The 18,660-nt window shown below is 44.1% G+C and overlaps 1 protein-coding gene across 1 annotated transcript in view; it reads left to right on the forward strand.

Annotated features, from left to right (window-relative positions):
- KCNMA1 (potassium calcium-activated channel subfamily M alpha 1) overlaps nt 1-18,660 on the forward strand; it is a 709,595-nt gene that overhangs the window by 469,745 nt on the left and 221,190 nt on the right. Inside the window, 4 exon segments of the mRNA XM_055325743.1 lie at nt 5,031-5,106; nt 13,868-13,943; nt 16,040-16,210; nt 17,819-17,910. Of these exon segments, the coding sequence (XP_055181718.1) occupies nt 5,031-5,106; nt 13,868-13,943; nt 16,040-16,210; nt 17,819-17,910 (415 nt within the window).

Consider the following 18,660-nt stretch of genomic DNA (forward strand, 5'->3'; position numbering starts at 1 on the left):
CTCTGATCTTTATTATTTTCTTCCTCTACTAATTTTGGGCTTTTTTGTTTTTCTTCTTCTAGTTCCTTTAGGTGTAAGGTTAGATTGTTTATTAGAGATATTTCTTGTTTCTTGAGATATGCCTGTATGGCTATACACTTCCTTCTTAGAGCTGCTTTTGCTGCATCCCAAAGATTTTGAACCTTTGTGTCTTCAAGGTATGACCTGAGAGATGAAGTTACTAAGACTAGGTGGAGAGCTGTGGTACAGTTCCAACAGAGGCTTAGCCAATGTCTTGTAGAGCTCTACAGCTGGATGGCTCTTTAGGATTGTTCCCAGATGGAGGCAGGGCAGCAAGTCTTTGTTACCACATGTACTGGTCATTGGGGACCATCCCTGGCCAGGGCATAACCTTAGGTGAGACCTCTTCAGGAGTCAGGGAAGCATAAAGATCTCTGAAAAAGGGACCTGGCTGTGCCTCACAACATCCACTATAGATCATGTGTGTTATTATTCATTCAGTGTAGTCTCAAATATCATTTAGATGTATTTTATTTAGGATTCTTATAGTTGGTGTGTGAGCTTATCTTTGTTCCCCCAATATAATTCCAGCTTTCTAAACCAACGCAGAGTATGGTATATGAGGGGACAGTCCATTTTAATTAGTTGACTATATAATAGAGAGGTTTATTATTTCTTAATATTTAAAGGAACTCACCTGAACTCACCTGGATCTTTGTGGGGGCATAATTCATGGTTTTGGTACACACACATTTTCTTCTTTAAAACTTTGTTATAGTCATTTTAAATTTTCCTAGAATATCATTTTATTTCAGAGATTTTAAGTTATAGGGAATAAATGATAAGAATACAGTATTATGAAGCAAAGAAGATGAATGATTTTTCAGTTAGACATTGCCCATCCCACCTCTCCCTTTCCCTGGTCTCCTTTATGTAGTTTGAGTTTCCATCTGTTCTTCTTTAGGACTTCTCTGGAAGAGGGACCATTGGTTAAGGCTCTTCCCTAGTTAGGATGCTTTAGATTTCCTGTGGGTGTCAGTTCTCACCTCTTAGGTGAGCCCTCAGTGCTCATGGCTTTTCTCTTTAAGAAGCCCTGGATGGTCTCAGAGTTCTGAATGCAGAACATGTACCCTTTAACTATCTGCTCATTCTTTTTCAAAAGGATGATTCATTGATTCAGTTCAAGTGGGTATTTATAGAGCACTCACCTTATGCTGGGCATTAATTAAGGTATATGAAATAAAGCCATGAGCAACGAAGACACTAGTTCCTCCCCTCCTTGAGCTGATGGTATAGATTAGGAGTCAGAAAGTAAATCACTTGAGTAAGTAAGACCTGAGTGCTTTCTCATGCTGTGGGGAAAAGTAAAGTGGGTACAAGGAGCAGGAGTTTGGGAGGCGGAGAAGAAGAGAGCTTGAAGTTTGGGTGGAGAAGCCAGGGCAGGTCTCACTGAGGTGGCTGCATTCAGGACACACCTGCAGGAGGTATGGGAGCACATCCCGTGGCCATGTGAGGAAGAGCACTCTGGGCCGAGAGCAGGTGCAAGATCCCGAGGCAGGAGCATGCCTGTCCCAGCAGAGATGGACCACGGAGGGAGGCAGCCAGGAAGGAAGAAGAATAATATCAGGAGCAGGAGGAGGCCATCAGATCCAAAAGGAAATGGGGTGGTGTTGCTTTAGGTCTTTGGAATACTTTGACTTTTACTCTGTGTGAAATGGGGACGTTGGAGGATTTTGAGCAGAGGAGAGGCGTGATCTATTTTACCTTTTGAAAGGTTAAAAAACTGGCTGCTGTACTGAGAATAGGCCAGCAGGGTCCAGGCAGGAAGCAGTTAGGGAGCTGCAGGGCACATGGTTCAGATGACCATTTCTCTAGTCAATTTGGCTTGATCTAAGGATAAAATGTAGACTGCTTTTTTTTTTTCTTTTTAACCCACACAAACCTGTTTAGCCACTTGCATTAGTGAAAGACAGTGCCATGAAAATGACACGCACAAGGCAGTCAAATAAAGGTCACTGTCGCGGAAAGTCATTCCTGCCTCAGCTAGGGTCGCTTTTGCTGGGGAGACATAGCTCTTTCTTGTCTCCATCCTGGAAAAACTGTTTTCCTAAGAACCAGCTTTTCTCTCCTGTACGTTATTAATCTTCTAATGTCTCCCTGCTTTTTTGTTGACTAAGTGCTCAGAGCTAGGTCTACAGTTTACCTCCAGCAAAAGTACAGGACCTATGGTGCCTGCATTCACTGTGTTTCCCACCCTTATTTTCAAACAGACCCATTAAAAGAGAAGCTTTTTTTCTATTTTTCTGAGTCACTTTAAAATATGGGAAGCTACAGACAAGTAACATGTACACAATATCACCTACAGTAAAAAGAAAGAAAGAAAAAAGAAAGAAATCCAGCTCAAAGTTTGGGTCATTTGTGTTCCAGCTTTGTTTCCACAAGTGAAAAACTACATATATGTATGCAAATATATATATATATATATATATATATATATATATATATATATATATATATACACACATACACACACATTGGATTGGATTCCCAGGATCTTCAGGCTAAAACAGTGGCTAATACATCACTAAAGCATCCTTATGTATCCTGACTCCTTTCAGTGTCGCCAGTCTTCTTCTTCGAGTTTCTCAATGTGTTACTTTTATCTCCCAGCAGTGTGTGGTGATGGTCCTGGGCTGAGACCAGCCATCCAGGGTGGACTGGATGCTTAGGACTAACAATAGAGTTCATTAAAAATATACCTCCCAGCCCCTGCTACTCATTCTGATTTTTTTTTAAAGATTTTTACTTATTTATTTGATACTGAGAGAGAAAGAGCACAAGGAGGGGGAGTGGCAGGCAGAGGGAGAGGGAGAAGCTGAGAGGGAAACCTATGATGATGACATGGGGCTCGATCCCAGGACCCCAGGATCATGACCTGAACCAAAGGCACATGCTTAACTGACTGAGCCACTCAGGTGCCCCTCATTTTGATTTAATACAGTTTGAGAACTTTGAAAATATTTTGCATACACAATATATTTCCCAGGATCCTGGGTTTTTGAAGACCTTTTTTGTTGTCTCTGTTGTTGCACAAGTGCTTGATGGGCATCAAAGTTGTGGGCCAGATTCTCCTCGTCTAAGATTTCTGAGTGTTGCCCATTGTCATCCACACATACTGTCACATCATGGGGTCTTCGTGGTGTTCATGGTGACCCTCTCCCCAGCCTGACACTTTGTTTTTTAATTTATATTAATACTTAATATTTGAAGAAAAACAAAGGCAGATACTTCTTGGCATGAGTTTCTAAGAGCTCGTCGTTCGTTTTGCTACTTAATCTTGAATCCTTTTTTCCTTTCTAGAAAGTTCTTTTCGATTTTGTCCCGGCCATTACTTATGACCTACAGATTGTTTGTACTTCCCTTGGAACATGTTTTATTCATAGGTTGGATTTCTGTGATCTCCCCTCCATTTCCATTTTTTTAGATTTCACTTTTTTTTCTCCCTTTTCTTTACGTTCTCTGGCTTCTGGGATTACTCCTCAGTTTTGTTCTCTGTGGCATTTGGCTGCGTTAAGTGAACCTTTCATCAGTTCTGTTAGGACTGTGTTTTGGCTCCTGGGCCTTCAGTTCATCAGTATCCCTTCTCATCTCTGTACTTTCTGGTTTAATAAAAGTAATATAAATATCATTTGGCATAGAAGGCCAACGTCTTCTGAGAAAATCTTCTGTTCATGAAGGTAAATCCCTTTTAGATAAGAAATTTCCCTTTCAAGCTATTATCCCTTTCTCCTTCTTGTGCAGTGGGATTTGTGTTCCCCTCTTGGGCTTTGTGTTAGTCCCTCATTGTCCCCCTTAATGCTTGAACAAGGCGAAATCAAGCCAGGCCCAATGTGGAGCTGTACAGTGAAAGCTACCCATCTATCTCCTTTCCTTGATCCATTGCAGTGACTCCGCCACCTTTTCCCCATCACTTCTACCTCACGTACAGGGGCCTGAGTAGAGTCTTACCCACTGGCTAAGAGCGGCCTATCAACAACATAGCTCGCTCTGTGCGTAGTATTCCACTAAGTGGCACAGCAGGAGGAGGAGAGGGCATTGACAAAATGCTTCCAGAAAATCTGTAAGAGAAAATCCCCTTAGCAAAGGGTGTAATATTGAAAATATCTCAAAGCTGTGATCAGTATTTTGTAAGTAATTCTCTTACACGATGGCCAAGCATGAAAGCCCCATGATTGACTCAGAATGTTTTTTGGCTCATAAACTTGATCTCAACAGAAATATATTTTACCCTGGGCTATTAAAACAAAACAGTAATTTGTGTTTTCTCTAGTCCTTGATTGTATCTTCCTTCCTGGTGCCCATCTCTCTTCTGCTGTCTAGAAATGCTGGCTTTTGGTTTCTATTCAGCAGAGGTTGCCAATTTAGAAAGGACAAACATTTATCTTGACACTTAGTAAAAGTGGAAATATATATGCTTTGGCTTCTGAGGTTATGGGGTGTGAGATCTTACTGATCTGAATTTTTTTTTTTTTTTGGTTGGGAGAAAAATATAGAAGTTTTCTAGAAAACAGATAACACCGTGGACTATACTCTTCATTTTATCAGCTGAAGATAAAGTTGAAAAAAAAAAAAACTCATAAGACATCAGGTTATCCGATTTGTTCCTAATCTGCTCTTAGCATAAAGGTTACCCTGCCATATTCCCAGTATTTTCCAGAGACAAAAATCCTCTCAAAAAAGTAGGTAACTTAGAAACAGAGCTTTAAATCTGGAATGGGCAAAGGCTTTCCCCACCAGACCTTCCTCTGTAGTGGCTCAAAACAGGTCTCCTTTAATGAGAAAGTTTACCAGTGGAGATTGAACCAGTCAAGAATCAGAATGAAGGACTATGTCAAAGGTACTGGATGGTTTAATCTTCTGCAAGAACTTCATATCCCTTCAACCCTGGCAGCTGTAGATCAAATGGCAGAGTGTGAACATTAAAACCACGCAGTGAGAATAATGTGTCTCTATTTCATTTCTCTTTCCAGGTTTGAGATTTTTAAGAGCTCTCAGACTGATACAGTTTTCAGAAATTTTGCAGTTTCTGAATATCCTTAAAACAAGGTAAGATGTTCTTATTCACATTTTTAACTAGTTCCACACCCCCCCCCCAATGCCAAGTTGTAAATATCAGATGTCTTTGTGTCTTTGTTTTCATCACTGTAGAGTGAGAGTTCTGTTAGTCTCAGAAAGAGGGATCTAACACCGAGATCTGGAGAAAGCCCAAAGTAGGGCTTGGGTAGCTCTCTTCTGTAGGACTGGGACACTTTGCTAAGCAGAGAAAGAGCTGCGCATGTGGAAAAGTAGACAGTTTTGGGGTGCTGTGTGGGTTGCTTGGAAATCAGCTGCAGCATCCTGGAGAGATGGTGCCTGGTGTATGAGGGATCGAACAGCTCATTGATTGGGAAATCCTTGCTCCCAGGTTCTAAATCGCCCCTTTATTACATCACTAAATAAGAAATTGAACCTGAACGTAAAAGCAATGGAAGCGGTGCTCTTTGAGAGGCAATCACAGACCTCATATGGCAAACAGAAAATCATTTCATTTCAAAGTACATTTTAGATGTTCACTTTATAGCCAGTGTAGTCCCTGGGGCTTGCTCTGTGAATTGCCTTTTGGGGAATACCTAAAAACCTCCTGCTGAACACACCATGACTACTTCTGTTAACTGTGTTATGATCTGGAAAACACTACTGGACCAGGAGGAAAAATCCCCCTGAGATCCCTTTCCTGATGACCTGCGGGTTTGCAGAGCTGGCCTGAAACCAGGCTGCCTTGATGAATAAACTAATAAAAGAGGTTAGACGTCCTCTAATGGAGAATAAGTACAGGCCATAAATTTCTCTTATAGGAAATTACACTTTAAGAAGCTCACTGCTAATGTTCCATTTCCTCTGAGGTTGACGTGTTTGATAAATGATTAAAAACAGGACACTTCTGGATTTTGTGATTTATAATTAATACACCTGCATTTGGGGGGCCTTGGGTTCCACATTGTTTGAGCTGGGACTCAGCTTCCCGAACCTGTCACACCTAACAAATGTGACAGGCTATTGGCCTCCCTCTTTGGGGTTCGTGTTTTACGTTTTATTTATTTCTTTTATTTTGGTTTGTTTTAATTCCATCTTGCTTTCTCCTCACTAACTACTCATTTGTGTGCATGTGGGATAACTTTGCTTTCTGTTAACCAAGTTAAAAACCCAATGAGCATCTCTCTACTCAGCAGGAGTCCCGTCTAGTGTGTCTCACTGCCCTGCACTTTCATTAGCCTGGGGTCGGCATTTATGAATGTTCCATTTAATAGTATGTAATATTATTAATATAGAGTGAATATTATCATTCTTTGTTTTCTTCTGAGTGACAGTAACCCTTTTCTTTTTTTCTTTTGACTCTTTCTACCTTTTTAATAGCTCTTCTGGGCAATGGACTCATATTACTCTTGAAATTAAAATGATCAATAAGCTAGCAACTCTCCATATTTACCCATGTCATAATTGCTCCACTCAAAGATATTTTTGAGGGTAGAACTGGTGTGTACCCAGGGGCCAAGCAGAGGGAGTGTATTTAAGAGACAAATGTTTTTTTTCTAGTGGGGGAAGGTGTTACGTGGAGTCAATACTCTCGAACATGGTATAGGGCCCCTCATTCTCTGTTTTGTGTTTACATCATAAATTTGGGGGATTTGAATCCTCTGATACCAGTGTTTTAAGAATGTGCCACTAGTCCAAAGAATAATGTGGAAAGAAAACTGTGTTCTATTTTACTTGCATTCCATATGGATCCTTTTTGGACTTGGGAGAACAATAAGCCAAGTAGATAAAAAATCTTTTCCTGGGCTTTTATGAAGAGACCCACTAATTCCCCATTCCTTGGAGAAGATTCCTTTCCTTTAGGTGCAGGAAATAGCACTCACATCCCTGGTGAACTGTCCACCTGCTAGGTCTAGTTAGAGTGGTTCATTCTCCCAGTGCACAGGGGAGAGAGTCGAAGCAGCCAGCTGGGGAAAGAGGTGACTAGAAATCAGGAGAGAGTAGCCTTAGGGAGAAGTCGTGGGATGGCAGGCTGCTGGGTGTCTGCTGTCCTGAGGCCCAAACAGCATTTGCCCAGCACCCCACTTCTCACTCAGTTCAACGCTTTCTATGGTAGAGGCGGTTTTCATCACAACCCCACAACTTGGATTGTCCCAGTTCCTCTTGCTTATGTGGGTGACTGAGTTAATTCAACAAGCCTGACTTGAGTGTCCATTCCTACCAGCAGCTGGGTGGGTGCTGGGGTAGCATCCTGCTACCAGAGAGCACAAGAGGAAGGGGGCCAGCCAGCAGAACCCGTGTGCATGGTGCTGGTGCTGGGGCACAGGTACCTTCGGGGGAGGGGTGCTGCTGGGTGGGAGAGGTGAGGCATGGAGGAGAGGAATGAAACCAAGCTTGACGTGAGTGCAGGTTAGTCAGGACTCTTCAAAGAAAAGGGTTTGTCTTAGGGAAGTTTCCTAGAAAACTAGGTGTTGTCCATGTGGGGCTGGCTTGGGCCTGTGAGGTTCAGGGAGGGTGGTGCCGACCTCCAATCACAGAAGTTGCAAATGCACACAGGTGAGAGAACATGCTCCTTGGGGGAGCTCTGAGTAATCCTGTGCTCCTGGATACTGGGGGCTTTGTGCTGGGAAGCAAAGACGACATTAGGAGGTCAGGCTAGGCCCAGATTCCAGGCACAGAAGAATTGACTTAATTCTAAGAACTCTAGAGGCTTTAGAACAACTGTCTGAGCCTATTCTCTGGATGCTTTTCCTTTGTGCACCTCTGAGCCCAAATCCTGAATCCTCTGATGCAGAGAATTGGAAGCCTTGGTTTTTGTAGGGCTTTGGATGCAGAACAACTTTCCAGTGACTCCTCTGTTCTCTGCTGTATTCACAGAGACCTTCCAGGAGGCTGGGTACAGCCCTGTAATCATCTTTAGGGGGGATTTTGTCTGGCTTTCTCGGGTGGCCAATCCCCCATCAATCTGTGGCATTACACAGGGATAGAGACGTTGCAAATGTGATTTGAAATAATGATTTGAAATTGCAGTTTCATTTTCTGTCCTTTGGCTGCTTTGCTTGGCAAAAAGCTGGAAGTAGCAGAGCAGAGACATATGGGGGGGGGAGAGAGAATTAAGTGGGCAGCAAAGAAAACCAGAGTGGACAAGATGACACAGAAAACAGATGAAAGAAACAAGTCATCTTGCAGATGGGACAGCACCAGAGTCATTCCTTAAGCTCTCAGCCCACAGGGGGACCTACCATGTCTGGAAGATGGCCTATTAGAGGGGACAGGGTCCCTTCCATGTCATTGTCTGAACTTCTGGTGGTGCCTCAGTGGCCCTACAAACTGGCAGGCAGACTCACAGTTGAGAGGATACTTACCCTACACTCAGAGCAAAATAAGCAGCTTGGTTTTCAAGGCCATCATTCCACATCTCATTGGTTATATACATGTTGATGATGAAAACGTGGGTCATCCAATAATTTGTTTTAAATGGCAATAGCCATTTAAATGATGTGCTCTCTGTCTCCCTAAAACAAAATAATTATAGTAAGATAGACTATGCTCATTGTAAACATTTCAAAAATATAGAAAAGCATAAAGGATAAAGTAAAACTTCCCCAACCCCACCTACAGTTGAGACAAACATGACTAATATTCTCCTCTGTCACTTTTATTCCCTGCATACTATTCCATGACACATGTGCACCATCATGTACCTAACCCACACATTTTGGGGGGACGTGTGGAGAACTAAAGACACTCTACTACAAATATGACCTCGGAAATGGCTCTCATGTTAAGTTCTTTAAAAAGAGTGTTCATTATGGAGATGGCAAGGGAGTGTCCAGGTGGAGGCCACACCCGATTTATCCATCATGGATTTAACTTATCCATCATGGATTTAACTCAGAGAGCGAGAGGTACTCCCTGAAGTGTTTAAGTAGGACAGGAACGTGGTCAGATTTGCTTTTTAGAAAGATCTGCTAGTCCACCAATTGTGTGATGGGTTTGATGCATCTAAGACTGGAGACCAGTGAGGGCAGCTACCCAGGAAGGCGGTATCAGGAAATGGCCTTGAGCTGTGCAGGTCAGGGTGGAGCAAGAGGGGTGCAGAGGTTTTTCAGGGGTAGATTGACAGAACCTGATTTTCCTCACAGTTCAGACCATTCATCTCAATGTGGTATCATCTAGTTGACTTTTCAGGGGTAGCTGTCTTACATCTATACAGCAAAGGTAACAATAAAACAAAATAAAGGCACGGACATCTGGCTATACCCTCAGCCATAAAGGAGGAAAGTAGTGGACAAGCCGAACAGGGACAGATTTGCCCCCCCCCCCGCTTTTTTTGTAGACGATGGATGACATTTTCCAGTGTGAACTCAAACATGTCTTGTTAAATACGATGAGAGCAAAGATGGCTTGCACTAGCTCTAGGTTTGTAGCTATACTTTCAGAAAGAGACAGATTTTCTCTCTTCCAGTATTTGCATGGTCCCGGAAAGGTTTCTGATCTACAGGGACAGACATCCGTGCCTGCCCTTGGATAATTCACTGTATCCAGTAATGGAAATTTCTCTAGTGGCTATTGAGAACTCATGAGCTGGGGACCCAGAAGTGATAACGGACAACATGAAAATGATTCTCTTTGGAGGAGTTAGGTTCTCATGATAGAGTCCCACTCCATCCCTCCCTCAAGGCATGGGAAAGGGGCATGAATCTGAATGGTTCCAATCATTCTAACCATGGGGAAGGTCACATTTGGCTCAGACCCATGACCTTGGCTGTGAACCTATGCCTATTTCCAGTGGCCCTTTTTTGCTGTGCCAAGGATGCAAACTCACCCCTGCTACCCACTCCCTCCTCTCAAGGAGCCCTGTGCAACCTGGTGAGGTTCAAATTTCAGAGTATGGAGAAAGTCCACTAAGAGTTAATCTTGCATCTTTTCCACAGAGCTTTTAGATTATTGCCTGGTTGTACAGTTTAATTTGGAAAGCAAATTCCTAATACTAGCGATCTGTAATCATGCTAATGCCATAAAAATAATCAGATTTCAGTGCTGAATATGGACTCTTTCAGCAACAATGATGAACTGTTCTATGCACAGTGAGAACTCCCTTAAGCACTATTAATATCATTATGACAATCATTTGGAAATTAATAATCATCATTTTTGGTTGTTTTTCCAAAGCACCAAGAGGCTCAAAGGCTGCAATAGTTTTAATATCTCAATAGGGCTTCCCATGGTGATTGGTGGGGCACTGCTTTGTTCAGATTCCAAGGATCTGGGAGTATGTAAGTGAATCAGCTTGATATTTAATTATCCTTTCAGAAAATGAATAGTGCATATTTTCCTCGACTTACAATGGAGTTACGGCTGGAGGAACCCACTGTAAGTCGAAAATATTTTAAGTCAAAGATGCATTCAATACACCTGACCTCTTGAACATCATAGCTTAGCCTACCCCACCTTAAATGTGCTCAGAACATTTAAATTAGCCTACACCTGGCCAAAATCCTCTAACGCAAAGCCTATTTTATAATAAAGTGCTGAATATCTCATGTAATTTGTTGAATTCTCTACTGCCGGTGAAAAACAGAGTGGTTGCATATCGGTTGTTTGTTCTTATGATCACATGGCCAGCCGGGGGCTGCAGCTCACTGCCACTGCCCAGGATCACAAGAGAAATCATGCTGTATATCACTAGCCCGAGAAAAGAACAAAATCCAGAACTCAAAATCTAGTTTCTCTGAATGCGTGTGGTTTTCACACCATTGTAAAGTCCAAATATTATAAGTTGAACTACTGTTAAGTCAGGGACTGTATGCACATGCTTTTCTGAGATCTCTCCCTTGGGGCCCAGCTCCCTGTTCCTCATCTGCTTCTTACTCTCACACCTTGGAGGACCCACAAGGCAGAGGCTTGGAGGTTTTGCTGTAGTTCAGCTTCCCACTCAGACACTAGTTGGGAGTAGGACATAGTGATGTTCCAGCCACAACAATGTTCAAGTTCACTGATCCCCAGAGTTGCTTCTCCTAATGGCTTGTTGGGTGGATGTCTTATATCTATGAGTTTTATTTCTGCTCTGACAGTCTCTGGTTGTGTGTGGGGAGAACACTCTGGAAGTCCAGTGTGTAGGCCTCTGGGGCTGACAGGCTGCTCCAGGAAACAGAAAGGCAAGAGTTATAGTATCTTTCTTCTTTCAGGAGGGGCATAAAGAGAAGATTTTAAACATTATTTTGGTCAGCTGGTGATCTCCAAGTACAGCTATAGAAACTACGTAGAGGTGGTTACATGACCCAAGGTAGCATCTGAAAAAAGGGACAAAGGCCAGGATTTAGCAGATCTGTACTTGCCTTTGTAAATGCCAGGTCCATCCATCCAGAACTTGCAGAGCCATGGAACTAATCATCCTGTCGTGCACAGTTGGTGGTGGTACAGGATCTGCCCTCTTTTCTTAGATGGAGATCGTCCCAGACTTACTTTATAGACCTGATCAATTGCTAGATTCTCCGAGATCATTTTGGATAATCAACCCCTTCTGTTGCAGGCAGATGGCTTTAATTGTGAGTGACAGAGTGTACTTTGAACCAGCCTTGGTAATGACTGGGATTTAAGACAGAATCGGACATGTCTGGATCCAGGGGTTCAGATTCTCTCATCAGGATTCTGCTTCTCTCTTCATCTCTTTTAGGTTCCATTCTCAGGCAGGCTTTCTCCAGGGCAGATGGCCTTCTAGACTTATATTTTTTTGCGCCCAAATCTCAGGAGGAGATAGATTCTTTCTCTCCCACTCAGTTCCCAAGCAATGTCTCTGATAAGTCCGACTTCATAGTCCTTTAGAGACAAGAGTTCCCCCAGCAGCCAGTGTGGCTCAGGCCACCCAGACAGAGGGAGAGGTGGGAGCTTGTGAGTGACATCCCACCCAGGTTAGAGGCTGAGGATGGAGCTGTCCTTGAGGAAGGGATGTCGGACCCACCCAATAGAAACAGAGCTCTGTACTGCTTCTCCAAATTATTGTGTTAAGTAGGGCTTGGATCAGACAGGACTGGTTAGAATATTAACCCCATCACTTACCGATCACATCTTCTCGGGCAAGCTGCTTAAGTACACTAAGCCTCAGTTTCCTTATTTGGTTACTGGGAACAATGATAGTACCTGAATCAAAAGGTTAGAACGGTAAAAATCTGAAGAAAATCAAGAAGTCAACACGATGCCTCACACATAATAGGGACTCAGTAAATATTGGCAATTTTTATAGGCAACTCCTATTCTGGCAACCCAAGAAATGACCAAGAATGACAGAGTGGACATTCTCATTGTTTTTCTGTTTTTGAACCAGAAAGAGATCTTTCCATATATTTCAAAAGATCAGTATCAAACCAATTTTTTAAATATTTGGCTCTTCTTTCCTGGAACTGTCAAACCCAACTCTAGAAAACCAAGACCACAGTTCCTCTGCTCAATTACATAAAGAAAAGAAGATTGATATAAAAGGCAAGCTGGACTCTGGCCTCATGCCTATTCTAGAACTGCTGATCTGACCTCCACTGAGGGACTCTTCCTCCAACCTCTGGGCTTTTAAAATGTACTGATTCATTCAAGGAACACTTATGGATGCTGAAATTATTAGACATGAGGTTGTGAGGGAAGAGGATACACAAATAGTCTCAGATTCTCACACTGTAGATGACATATTAATTACAGAGGGGAGTGGGCTCCTTTTGGTGGCAAGATTTCCCATTCCCACCTTAACCGACTGGACCTAGGGTAATCGACTTGAGATTTCCTGATGTGATGCCAACCCAGGCAGATATTCTTAACAGAAGCATTTAAACAGGTTCTAATCATGGGGGGAAAATCAGACAAATTCAGAATGTGGGGTACTCTATAAGACAGCTGACCTGAGTGCACAGAAAACTAAATGTCATGGAAAACAAAACAAAAAGAAAGGGCAGGGGAGCAGTTTAAAGGAGAACAGAGCAGGGATTTGCAAACTATATAGTCCAAGGGCTAATCTGGCCCATTGCCTGTTTTTTGTGAATAAAGTTTTATTGGAACACAGATGTGTCCACATTCCTGACCCCTGAATAAAGAAAGCAACATAATAAGCAAATGTAATGCCTGAATCCTGACTGGTTCCTGCATCAAGGTTAAAAAAAAAAAAAAAAAAAAGAAGAAAGAAAACATCAATAAGCAATTTCAGGGCAAGTTAGAGAAATTTAAAGGGACATAAATTAGAGAAATTTACATGACATTCCTGAATTCACATGAATTTTCTTGGGCTTGACAACTGTAGCATGATTGTGCTGCACGGTTTCCTTCTTAGGTGTTAAATGCTAAAGTATTTAAGGGTTGCGTCATGAAGACGACGATGTACTTATAAATGGTTCGGCCAAAAAGCAAACTAAAAGAATAGAAAAAGAGAAAAGGGAAAAAATACAAAGAAAAAAATGTCCAAAATATTAACTGATCAATCTAGATGAAGGGCATACACGTGTTTATTATACTGTTCTTTCCACATTTCTATAGATACAAAAAATTTCAAAATAAAGTCTGACTAAAAAAATTTAAACCCAATGGAAGGATTAATTTAGGGGTCACGTTTAGTGGCCCAGCTGTTATTGTTCTCTAGGCTCTGGCCCTACGTACTGATGCTGTCTTCCAGGACCTTCCCTTAGGAAGGAGGAAACATGGGGGGGTAGAGGTGGGCTGCGTGTCCCCCAAAGATTGCCGCCACTCTGGAAGGCAGCCCCAACATGCTCTGCTTTTGTAACTTGGGGATTTTGCTTGTTGTCTCTTTGTACAGTAATTCCATCAAGCTGGTGAATCTGCTCTCCATATTTATCAGCACGTGGCTAACAGCAGCTGGGTTTATCCATTTGGTGAGTATCCTTGAAGATGCTCCGGCCTCTGGCTTTTCTGCCCCGTCTGTCCCTGTGTCATTTCATTACTTGAGATTTCTCTCCCTGAAGAGAAACCTCAGCCCCGCAGCAGAATGTAGGAGGAGAAGCAACTGCACGATGGTCTGGGTTTCCAACCTTTTCACCCCAAACTAGCTCCGGATGGTGAATAATGGTCTGGTGAATAATGCTCACTTCGTTAACCTGGGTTGTTCTGCTCCCTGGTTTGGTGGGGTTTCCATTCTGTCTGCAGTATCCCGAGCGAGCCACGAGATGGCAATGCGTCCCCAGCTAACACTCGCAAAGCTCTAGGCCGCAAGGTTGGAAGTTTGACCCACGTCTCTTAATAAACAACAAATTCAGATCCCTCCATCTCTCTCCGCTTCCCCCTTACAAAAAGCCACCGTTGATTCTCTCGCCTGATGACATGGCAAGTTATCTTGTATCTCCAGCACGTTAATTCTTTCAAATTAATGACTCTTTGAAAGACTGACGATGTTAAGTCAAGCTAGTCTCACCTCCTGGAGGCCTACCTTTATTCCTGCTTTTAGGGACCACAGCTTTTATCGGAAAGCGTGCTTCCTGCAAACACAAAGTGTTAAAACCAGAGGGAGCCTCCTCTAACTCTGAAGCTTTGAGTAAGGGCGCCTTTCCCAGGCTGAGCCTCTGTTTGGGTTAAGGGGTAGAGGGTGCATTTCACTACCTCCCATTGTCAGGGGGATTTATCATTGCAAAGGAAGGTGCCCCGGGCTGGAAGCCTGGGCTCTCATTCCCCCACTAGATCTACCCACCCCCTTTGTGGATGGAATTCTTGGGTGAAATCACTCCTCCTGGGTAATCATCCTAATCACGAATATGAGCTCACCTTACATTTTGTGAACTAGCTTCTATTCCACCGGGAAACCTCCATGAAAATGGCACGTTGAGGCCAAGAAGGGATGTGCGAAAGACGCCAGGTTTTGGAAACTTCCTGCAGACGAAGAGCCAGAGGCTTGGTGATTGGGGGCCTGGAGGCTGGCTGCCCAAGTGGGCGGCGCTGGTGGGTGACAGGCACTGCCCACGTGGCGGGCTGCAGGGCCGGGATCTGGGGTAGGCCTGGAGATCCAGCCCGCATCCCTCCCTCTTTCCTGAGAGTAGTATCTGAAGGGTCTCTCCTGCCTACCTCACAGCTTTGTTGTGGCTCGAATTCGATGGGAAGACGGAAAGTGTTTTGTAAAGTCTAAAGAAAAGAGATGGGCACCCTGCACCCCTCTGGGACAAAGGGTTCCCAGTTCACCCATTCTCCTTTCCGTTGAAGTGTGACCTCTGGCTGATTCACCAGCCGCACCGTGGAGTCGTGGCTACAGAGATCTGAAAGCGTTTGTCGTGCAAAGCTGAAAATATCTACTATCTGGTCCTTTATGGAAAAAGCTTGCTGACCCTCGGTCTGAGGAGTTACACAAAAGCAAGTTGCTCTCCTGAGCTCAGTTGTCGTGCACTCCGGGAAACGCCTGCCTGCCGTTTGCAGGGTAGAGCCACCCTCGACATTCTGTAAAGCCCGGAGAGCAGAAGCAGACTCCCAGGAGATACTGTTTGGGGGTTTGGGTGTAGGTCTGAATGGGCGACGCCCACCAGGCATCCCCTTGGTCAAAATGATGAAAAGAGGAAGCCCTTTGTGGGAGAGTCTAGAATTCCTTTGGGGAGCACATGAGCCAGGCCCTTGCAGAGAAAGGTCAGGGCAGGGCTCTCTGGCTCTTTCCTTGGAAGACAAAGCTGTAAAACATGGCCAGGGGCAATGCCTTAAAATTCAGCTGGCTTCCACTCCTTAACAGTGAGAAGAAAGCCACACTAGGGGTGTTTGTCCCTGTTTCTTCCCGTTTCTTCTGCAGTCAGCTAGGAAGGCGAGGAAGGCCTGTTTGTGCTACTACCTCCCCACTTTCTCCGGGAGGCTCTGAGTCCTGGCTGGACTCACCCGGGGGCAACAGGCAGCTCGTGTTGAGGCGCCTGTGCAGGTGGCACCAGCCTGCTTGAGCTCTTGTGTCCTGGGTTTACCCTACGTATATATGTCATCTCTTCTCTTCCCTGTCCCCTTGCTTTAGGTGGAGAATTCAGGGGACCCATGGGAAAATTTCCAAAACAACCAGGCTCTGACCTACTGGGAATGTGTCTATCTACTCATGGTCACCATGTCCACCGTTGGCTATGGGGACGTTTATGCAAAAACCACGCTTGGGCGCCTCTTCATGGTCTTCTTCATCCTCGGGGGACTGGTAAAAACTCTTTATTACGATGTTGATTTTTATGGTCATTAATATTTTCTATTATCCATTTCTTTGAAGCTTTGTATTTTGATTCTGTGTTTCTGCATTACAAGCAGGGGATATGGCCCTAGAGTTGCAATCAGGCTAAGGAGACCCAAACGCAGGCTAAGAGATTTTTGTGCGTATCTCTTCAGTATGTTAGACTGGCTTCCCAGAGACCCAGGCACACTGCCCTTGTCAGGGTCAGCCTTGCCACCCGGAGGAAACCTAATTATCTTAAGAAAGTGATGCTCACTTATTACGTGAAGTGTCTGCCCCTTAGTAATGTGATTCAGCAGCTGATACTCCGCAAGGACAGCTGCTGTCACCTGACCCCATAGATGCTGTGGATCCTCTGTAGACAGTTTGCGGTTTCAAGAGCTTCCCCCCCAACACCCTTCATGATCCTCCCCTAACTTCCAACAAACACTGTGGCTGGGGCCTGCCCTGAAGAGTAGGGTCCCCACAAAGGACAGAAAGGCTCCTAGTCTCATGCAGGTGGACATTGGTATGTGAGCTGAGTGTGGGTTTGTACACAGCTGACCGACTCCCCCCCCCCACCCCCCATGCAGTGACCCCGGGGATAGATTTCCTCCCCCTTTGTAAGTCAGAAAGTTTGGCTATTTGCTTTTCTGGTCTTTGCAGATCATAACAGTCGGTCATGATGTAATTTTCGAGGGGGATTTCTGGCAACCCATGGGCGGCTGCTGCATTTTGTCTTTCAAAGTAGCTCATTTTAAGATTTTTTTTTTTTTTTTTTGCCACATGTGCAGTAAAAGTGATTAGGATCCTACTTCACACGCAGCTTTCACATATGTACACCGCGCATACATTTATATGATGCATATACATCTCTCTGTTCTGTATGCATACGGCGTATATACATTTCGAAAATGTATATAAATGTACATGTGCGTGTGTCCATTGATGCGAGCGTTTCCTGGGCATCGGGGAGGTCCCTGTAGGTAAGGACACCCACTCATCCAGCCACAAGCACAATGTTTGTTGGACAAAACATGGCAGATTTGTGTTCCTCCTTGCTATTCTTTCCTCCCATGTGATTTCCTAAATTCACCTTTTGTGCTTTTTAGTGATTTTTTTTTTAAGTGGAGAAAGTTTATATTATTTTGATCTTTTGGTGTTGGTTGTCTTTCATCACTCACAAAGGCAGTGATTCTCCTCTGAATTTTAACCAGAAAGAAAGGTCTTCTCTTGCAGTTGTGTGTGTGTGTTTCACCAGCATGCACCCCCTTTACTGATTTCCCTTCAACAGGAAGCACTAGATGTCGACTTATGTATTCCTGTTTCCTTTGTATTTTTCTTAACTGTGATTTTTTTCTTTTTTTTTTTTTCCGTTGTCCAGGTTGGCTGATGTTTGTTTTGTCCCATGTATTTTCAAGAGCTTGCCCTTTTTGTGCTTTTATTTTTTATAATCTCCCCCCATAGTAGTATACACCTTGGCGGTTCGAACCCCTTTGTGTTTTCGAATCTTAGCACCCCTCCCCACTTCTGAAAAGGTCACCCCCTTTCTTTGGCCTGTCTTTTCAGTCTCTCTTCTGTCTCCTGTCTTCTCCTCAGGCCATGTTTGCCAGCTACGTCCCTGAAATCATAGAATTAATAGGAAACCGCAAGAAATACGGGGGCTCCTATAGTGCGGTTAGTGGAAGAAAGTAAGTATGCCAAGAGGTTGTGCTGCCTCCACTGGGGTCGAATCCTCTCTGCATGCCATTTTTTTTTTTGGCTCTTGTTTCTTTGTTTCATGCATGTAGGCAATGTTTGCCCGCTACGTGCCCGAAATTGCCGCTCTCATCCTGAATCGGAATAAATTCGGCGGGACTTTTAACAAACATGGAGGCAGAAAGTAAGTCAGTTGCATCAGAAAAGATGTGGTTGAGTGACTTTCAAGAGCCCGTCTGGCAGTGACACCTGAATCCCGCCCCTCACCCCTCTTACCCACCCAGAAGCCTCTGTGAGGCAAGGGCCACGCTCTGTGTGGGGCTCAATGTCAGAATTACCACAGGAAATTGTCACCCGAGGATGGACCACGCAGACCTGTGCCCCTTCGTGGCTTTCCCCGCCCCCCACCTTCCCGAGAGACACCCTGCATCTCTCCTGGAAGGGGTCCCTAGATCATGGGGCCTGTATGTTGTGTTCTCATCCCTACCCAGTAAACCAAGTTCATTCATTCTTTACATCATCTGGCTCAGGGATTACATTCTGGTCCCCCAGACTACTGTAATGCCACCCTATGGGGGATTCTGTGCAGCTGTGACATGGGATTGTCCTCCAGTGGGGAAGTCTTAGGGAGAGCAAGGGCAAGGTCACCTTGCCTACAGTCAGGGCCTTGTGGCAACCCGGAAACCAGTTCTCTTCATCCAGGAGGCACCGAGCGTGTCCTCAAAGGGACTCATTCCTCAGTT

The sequence above is a fragment of the Nyctereutes procyonoides genome, unplaced genomic scaffold, assembly GCF_905146905.1.
Source record: "Nyctereutes procyonoides isolate TBG_1078 unplaced genomic scaffold, NYPRO_anot_genome, whole genome shotgun sequence".
In the NCBI taxonomy this organism is placed as follows: Eukaryota; Metazoa; Chordata; class Mammalia; order Carnivora; family Canidae; genus Nyctereutes; species Nyctereutes procyonoides.